This window comes from Aphis gossypii, chromosome X (genome assembly GCF_020184175.1).
Source record: "Aphis gossypii isolate Hap1 chromosome X, ASM2018417v2, whole genome shotgun sequence".
Classification (NCBI taxonomy): domain Eukaryota; kingdom Metazoa; phylum Arthropoda; class Insecta; order Hemiptera; family Aphididae; genus Aphis; species Aphis gossypii.
Genome location: NC_065533.1, coordinates 32,907,683 through 32,916,551, shown reverse-complemented (window position 1 = coordinate 32,916,551; position 8,869 = coordinate 32,907,683). Strand labels below are relative to the sequence as shown.

The window sequence follows — 8,869 nt, the reverse complement described above, 5'->3', positions numbered from 1 at the left end:
ATAATATTTAATAAATTATTATGTATTTTAAATATTTAGATGAAAAATGTGTTATTATTTTTATTTTAATGCTTATTATACAGTTACAAAGGAAACAATATGCGGAAAATATTGGTGTAATAAATTATGATATTTTTGAATCCAGACTATTTCATTTATAGTATGTATAAATTTTTGAATATAATTAATTAAAAAATTAAATGATATTATTCGCAAATTTAAACCTAGAACTGTATAAGAAATAACACATATTATAATCATAATAACTTTGATAATAAAATACATAGGTAATAAGTACAATAGTGTAATCATTGTGTTAAAAAACATAAACAATAATTTTCGTTTGAAAATTATTCAATAATTAATTGCTTATTTATAATAATATGTTGTATTAGTTTAAAATAATTTTATATGAATTCTAACGACGGGGTTAAGTTAAAGTTCTGAATAAAATATTGTTAAATACTTAGTCAAACATTATCCTACACTAATATTATACTATCAAGTACATTATTAATATTCACATGAAACATTTATAATTACATAAAATCTTCTCCGTATTCATAACCATCATACCTTTGATTTATTTCATGTTGTCTTATTTTTTCGTCCCACAACTTAGCTGCTTCTAGAATTCCTTCTGTAACAGTTATTTTATTTTCCACTTCCACAATTAAATCATTTTCTTTTAAAAACTTCATTTGAATATCGTATTCTATGTGTGACCCATTGATGGCTGCTTGAGTACCGACGTAAACCTTAGAAATGAATTCATCTTCGTCATCAACAGACGAACACGGATGTCTCAGTCGCGAAATTGTAGCAAAAAACTGGTATTGATGAAGCAAATGTGCCTTTTTTAAAAATATACAAAATTCCTCCTCTTTGTTTGGTATAAGATAAGCAAAAGCAGACGTCATCATTACTCTAGGATAGTTCTTACAGATCGTTTCCATCAGTTCAAAAGATACAATTGGATTTTTGGCTTTATTTTTAAGATATGAGCATGTCATTATTGGGACGCTCTCACAAATTCTGGATAAAGTCACGGCAAGTTTTGAATTTTTAGCTTTTGAGACCAAACTATACATAATTATAAGTCTTTCAAATAAGCTGCGATAATATGGTGATAATTTTACAGTGATTTTCTTCAAATTGTTTCCTCTTTCAATACCTAACATAACTAACAAATATATATTTCTATATACATCATTTTTATTCGGACTTCGATTGGCTATCAAAAATAGAATAAAATTAGGTTCGAATACCTGTTCGTATTTTTCTTTCTGTAACCACGATGGTACATATCGAATCATTTCACTGAACGCCTCACCTGCAGACGAACTATAATATTCAGTTGCAATTTGTATCTGATTTTTAAATGCACAGGTTACATTGTTTATTTCTTCATCAGTTACGGATTGTTCAGGTCTAGACTCATCTAAACACTCGGACGAACTTGTGGATGCAATTTCTGGTACTTCTTTTGCAGACATGTTTCTCTTGACTGCAGATGGAAATTTAAATTGTAACAAAACTACAAATTTTAATAGTTAAAATACAACTAGAAAAATATATATTACTACCTACACCAGGCAGGAATGATATTTGTAAAAAAAATAAATATGAATTATAATCTTATGACTAAACTATTAATATGATACGTGAAACGTAAAAAAATTAAACTGAAAATTGTATTATAACGTTATACGAGCGAAAGAGGCTGCTCTACTGAAAAAGTAAGACTGTCGGTGCACTCGGAGCAAAGCAAACTGAACTATAAAATCATAATTTGATGATATTTACCTAATTTCTGTATAAAATAACAATTGTAGTATTAATGCAATGAGGGTACAACGGTCGACCGTTAATACTTTAATAGGTAGTCAATAAATGAGTAACTATTTATTATTTAGTCAACATTATTAAATACTAACAACTCACAATATTATTGTATGTTTATATGCTAATGTAGCAGTATATTGTGCTGGACGCAAGTCCATTAGGTACACCATAAAAATTCATTAATAATACATTATAATATTATATCATAATGACATAATTATTATAAGTTTTAGTAATAGTGCTGCAGTAGTCTATAATTCTATATAGTTGGAAATCTAGTACCTACTATTATTGATGGTGGAAGAAATGCTAACTGCTTAATAGTCAATAAAAATCACGTAATATTTCTCTCGAACAAACATTAAAATGTCATAATGTTACAATATTATTTTCTTTTTGTTATTTTTCTTTTTTTTTTTTAATATTTTGTTCAATTCCCGAAAAATTACTAATTATTTTGTTTGTGTACCTAATCAAGTTTTCTATTAAAATATTTTTATTTATACTTTTTTTTACGTATGTCTGTTTTAAATTAAAAAATGTGATACAATGTCCTTTCAAAGTCGTTCTTACTACAATTTTAGGAATATTGAAAAGAAATATGCACAATTTTATTTGATTATAATTGTAAGTTCAATAATAATAACAGTTCGGTCTTTTGCTCTGATTTTTTTTTTCGTACATCTATGATGATTTATTGAATTGATTGCAGAAGCAAAATTTTTGTTTTATAAATTATTTTTAAAATAATGGTAGTCATTTTTATGCCGTCTACCAAAGCACTTTGATAAAAATAAGGAATTTCTTTAGTAAAATATTTATGGCCCTAAAATAATTCAAATAACTATATACAGGGTGATTTTTTTATTAAACAACACTCATTATTTCCAAAAGTATTCATGTTTTTGAAAATATTTTTTACATAGTTTCTAAATGTTAAAAAAACAACGTTTTTATAAAAAAATTATATTTTTAAATATTTTTTATCCTTATAATTTTTTAAGTTTTTTACTTTTTTGAATGACAACATAAATTTTTAATTTCATATTCCAAAGCAGAATAATTTTCTGAGTAATTCGATACATAAAAATCGAATTTAGGGTGAGTAGTTTATGAGTTATACGTATTTAAAGTTTAGTTGCGCGGAGTGGAGTGGTACGGGGTTACCCAGCAAAATGTTTGTCCACTACTCCGCTAGTCTAAACTTTGAATAAGTATAACTCATAAACTACTCACCCTAAATTCGATTTTTATGTATCGAATTACTCAGAAAATTATTCTGCTTTGGAATATGAAATTAAAAATCTATGTTGTCATTCAAAAAACTAAAAAACTTAAAAATTATAAAGATAAAAAATATTTAAAAATATAATTTTTTTATAAAAATGTTGTTTTTTTAACAATTTGAAACTATGTAAAAAAATATTTTCAAAAACATGAATACTTTTGGAAATAATGAGTGTTGTTTGATAAAAAAATCATCCTGTATTATGCCTAAAAATATGATGGATTTTTTTTACAGTATCTACAGTGAGTAATAACAATTTATGATTTAATAATAATCATTCTTAGTTCAGGATTAAAATCTGTTGATTTTTCTATCACACCGTTTACAAAAAAGTAATTGTACTATTGGTTTCAAATAAGTTTGCATTAAGATCTAACAAAATATAAAATTATTGACTCCATTATAATTTATAATATAGTATATTAAATTGATGCTAGCTAAAATTAATGATATTTTATTACATATTATATTAATAATAATTAAAATATAAATAAATAGAATGGATTAACCACTTTAACCCAACGTGATCAATGATCAGTGTATTTGTAATAAATATTGTGTTAATTATTATGAATATTACGATGTGCCATAACAACCTATTTATCGTAATCGGTTTAAAGTTAAAACCTCGATTTCGTTGGCAACGCAGTGGACACTATGCTTCATGATGACTTGCGCTGCATATCACACGGAGGTACCATATATATACACTCACCTATACAACCGTTTCATTTTTTCGGCGTTTTTCTACTCTAAACGCCAACGCCGAGGGCGTAACAGCCATATTTATTCGTCGGGATAAATAATTATACATACGAACGCTCCGCAGTCGTGTCCTGCAGAATTCACGATCATTTAACGCAGCATATATATATATATATATATCGCATCGTCGTCGAGTTTCATCGTCCCGTCCGTGATCCGCGCGCTGTACAACATCGTCGTATATATACAATATGTATAATAGGTATAGATGTTATGTATACATACCTACAATACCATAATAATAATATGTACATTATTCAGCGTTCCGCGTGTGAGACATCACGCCATAATATAGCTGACAAACCTCTCGGTGTGACGTCCTCTTATAAGCGGTGAGAATCGATCGTCTGCGTCGGAGTACAATGTAATAATCGCCTGCATATTATAAAAACGACTATATAGTCACACCGAACACACACATATATATATATATATGTATATATTATAATATTTCTAATATATATATATAAATATTCGACAAGTGCGCCTATATAATATACATACCTTCCTATATATATATATAATAATAATAATACATACGGGGTAATACACGCGCGCTGAGTTCATTGTCGAAACCCGCAGGTATCGGACGACATATTATATAATGCATATTAGAAACGGGATCAAAGCAAACACCATTAGCCTGAACCTCCCGCGGACAACCCCGAAACGCGTCTGAAAGGACCCGAGCACAATATTGTTTACGGAGTAATTTTTCTTCCTCGTTCCTATGTTGATGTAATAATAATATATTATAATGTATAAAATATCATTATGTTATTATTACTGTATACCGTGCCTAGTGGATGTACATTATGTGACGCCGATCGGCTACGATTATATTTTCCTATTGTTATGTGTATTGGCTTAGGATTACAGTCGTGAAATCGCAGTCCAGACAACAGCGGCGAAAAAAAATAAAACCCCACACGTTAAAAAAATAAACACTATCGTGTGTGTCCACCGGTGTCCGCACGACAATTTATTATCTACACTACATCATTAGTGTGAGATACGTCTTGGACATAATGCACTCATACAATTTTTAGTATTATTATCGTTTTTTTTCCCTTTTCTATTTACACACAGTACAAATAACAGGAGAATAGGAATAATCTTTTAAACGTTATATAGGATATCCGCCCTCTGACAGTTTCCTTTTTCTTTTTCGTACAAAGTGCCTGTAATAATTCACGCAATGACAACTTAATCCGTTATAATATATTTTGCTACGTTTTTTGACAGGAAAACGGACAAAAACGTATCCGTATTTACACGACCTATGTCAAAACTACATCCGTATTATGCCGCCACATAATACGATTAATACGTTGTTATTATTACACACGTCATCCAATACGATTTAAGATTAATTCAAGTTTTTGGCGATAAAATAATAAATCATTATAGAATAAAAGCGCCGGCCGAGGGTAGTTACCCCGGCTGATTTGATTTATGCAACTGGTCACGCCGATTATACACTCTTGTCCGGCAAACATTTCCCATCGATAGTTTTTTTTCAATTTTTCTATTCTTTATTATTATCAGAGTGACATTTTAACGGGACAGATGCGCCTCGCGGGTCTGCTGCGGTAATACCGATTTCGCACGTTTTTGTACACGTATTTCTGTACAACATAATACTTTCTTCATTTTTCTTGCTTCAGTATAATAATATTATGATGAAATAGACACGTTTTTTGACCTTTTTTTTTAATTAATCTTACGATAGTATGATACCTATGCTCTCACGGTCTCGAGTTCGTTTCGTTTGATATCGCATCGCTTTTCAATTTACTGATAAATCGTATACTAAATAATAATAATAATAATATCAAATGTATCATGTATGGCTTAATATTATACAAGTGCAATTACAATTATAAAACTGGAGGTGTATTTCTATACTGTGTACTTATTAATTACACAACAAAAAAGTTGGACAAGTGGGTATGACTCTACTGTACAGTATAATATATCGAGTGCAGGGTCATATTATAGTAATGGTTGTGTTAAACTTGAATTCGCACTGATATATCATTATTGTTTACAAAAAAAAAAAATATATATATATATAATTTATACCATATTTTAACTTTTGAACCAATACCGGTTTATTACCGAAAATCAGTGTGGATATAGATATAGCCATTAGCCGGTATATAAGTAATACATGCCTTAAAATTAATTTACATGTTTTAAAAATGTCAATATGTTAAGTAAAATCCATAGTTAATCGTAAAAATATAGTTAGTCCCCCGTGAACAATATTTTTAAATTATAACAAAATAATGATATTCATTATTCAACTTTAAAATATGCAATTTCATATTTATTTGAACTTCAAACGCATGAAAAAAATTGTACTTATTTATTTTTAATAATTTTTAACAGATATAAGAACAATTAATGTGGAATAATGTATTAATTTTTAACAATTTACCAATCAAATATTTTTATGGGCATTAATAAAAATAAAACTAAAAAATTCTCATGCCTATAAAATTATATCATGTGTAGAAAAAGATAATTTAAATATTTGATGAAATTTTTAAGTATCTAGGTATTGACTACTGCAGTTATTATTCTTTTTGAAATACAACAAAATATCAATAAAATTGTTTGAGGATATAAATAATTATTTTACGGGTAAATATTATTTTGTAAAATTTTAAATTTTAATTAATGCTCATAAAAATTAATTTGGTTTTCTGATAACTTTTTTTTTTTACACAGATTGCAAAACTTATAAAATTATCTTGTATTTAATTTTCAAAGCCTAAGTATAAAAACAATAATTTTTATGAATGTCTATAACTACAAAATAATTTGTCAATTTTTGTCCTATTTATTAATTTTGTCAAAATTTTAATTTTAAACGCTCATAAAAAATATGGTAACTATAGGCTATCGATATTTTTTAATTTAGAAATTAAAAACGTATGAGTAGCTTTGCATTAAATTTTCAAGTATTTATTCCTTTCCGCACAATGAATAATTTTTACTTGACTAATATTTTAATAACTGTACAATATATATAAGTTTTCTATTATTTTTGTACAAAAATATACATCTCATAAAAAATTAATTCTTTCTAAGAATGTCCCCTCTTCTTAATCCATCGCCGCTGTTGAAGTATACGGTTAACGGTACAAATGTAAAAAAAGCTCTCCCGGCGAAAATAAATTCCAATTACGTCTGAAAGCAATCTAACAATGTCCAAAAAGTTTCCGATAAAATTGTTGGATATATTTCTGTTGTGATTATGCTGCTAAAATGTTATCAGTCACGTCATTTTCTGCATCGTAGATTATTACTTGCCTTGAATTGCTTTGCTGACTGGAGATGAATAAAATATCCTGGAATATATTTATACGTACGTTTCAAAAATACTCAGGCCACAATTTGCGTAGGTAGTATATATTATTATGATTGTGATTTGTGACCTTTTTCGTGGACACGATTTATTTACTGACTTCAGTGAAAACAAAACGACGTTGTTGTCTTACAATAATGTATTTATAATATTATTATAATTTATTATAGTAGTGTAAAGCACTCACATTAGTGAGAACTCAAAAATTTACATTTGCACGTTTATATAATTATATTGTTTTTTTTTATAAATCCAAAGACAGGCATATCTAAATGTATTAATATTATAAAAATTTTATAAAATTTGAAAAATTTTTGTTGGAAATTTAGTGATTTTTAAAATATGCTTTTTTACTAATAAACATATTAAAAATAAATACATTGATTTTACATTTTAATCTTGTGATCTCTGGGACCTATGGGTTGGATCATAAATAAGGAGACCATACATCCATTTATAACGAGACTTCCCGTTTTTAGTATATCTATCTCGTTGTCTCTTAATCTTCGAGACACTAAAATGTTCTATTTTCAAACGATAGACATAGAAATTTATTTTTGTTGACCAATTATTTTTTCTATTATAGAAAAAAGATTAGGTTTATTCAGAATTTTACTTGTTCCTGAAGTAATCAACCTGCTTATTAAAAACAAATCATTTGTTTTACTTGCACAAGAAATATACTAGAATTAATTTTATTTGTAATCATCAAATAAAAATAAAAATATCTATAATAAAAATTAGTGACTTATTAATAAGTGTAATTAATTAATTTCATTTTTTTATTTTGTAGAATTTTTTTTTTTTTATCTCATTTAATATTTTTATCAAAATTATTTGGTCATCTTAATCACAAATATTCACAACCTGAAACAGTATTTTATATTTAGGAATTCGTAGTTATTTTGTAATACGTCAATACCACTAATAAATATGAAAAGTATATACAGTATTATACTAATTATTTTGTATAATTTAAATTAAACTATAAAAATAATGCTCATAACATACAGTAAAAATCCATGAAACTAAAAATAAATAAAATGTTCATATTTGTTTTTTAAGCGCATCACGACTGCATATACGTTTAGTACATACGTATTTTTAGAGAAATGTTAGTGCTTAAGAGCTGTAATCTACTCGTCGTGTTATATACCTAAATAAAAAAAAAAATACTGAGTTATTATATAAAATACAGGTCGTCGTGACTCGTGGTTCTCTGCCGCGGCATATACTCATATAATGATTATAGAAAATCGTACTTATCGGAAATATTAATCAGGAAAATGTTGTTTGCGTGGACCAACGCGGTGAATGATGGTGAAATAGACACCCTGTACACTGTTCGGCGTCGGACCTCGTCTCGAGGCGGTACGCCTCCGACATGATAATATATAATATAAAATATATATATATACGGGTATGATGAATACAACCAGGCACGACAAGACGTATAATGTATATGATGTATAGCGCGAGAACCTATACCTATATAGCTGTAAGACACCCATACGTACATATATTATTTAGTATTATTATTGTTTTGTGTTTTTTTTTTTAAATTTTAGTTTTTAACAGTATTCGCCAATATAGCC

The 8,869-nt window shown here is 27.5% G+C and overlaps 1 protein-coding gene across 1 annotated transcript; it reads right to left on the bottom strand.

The window, feature by feature from the left end:
• Positions 1 to 216: 216 nt before the first annotated feature.
• Positions 217 to 1,935, bottom strand: LOC126552825 (uncharacterized). Its single transcript, XM_050207858.1, has one exon. It carries the CDS (start codon positions 1,494 to 1,496, stop codon positions 540 to 542), a length of 957 nt encoding a protein of 318 aa, XP_050063815.1. The 5' UTR covers positions 1,497 to 1,935; the 3' UTR covers positions 217 to 539.
• Between the last annotated feature and the right edge of the window lie 6,934 nt (positions 1,936 to 8,869).

Bases quoted from the DNA above. Each gene is read 5' to 3' on its own strand.
- LOC126552825 (XM_050207858.1), bottom strand. From the start codon at position 1,496: ATGTCTGCAAAAGAAGTACCAGAAATTGCATCCACAAGTTCGTCCGAG.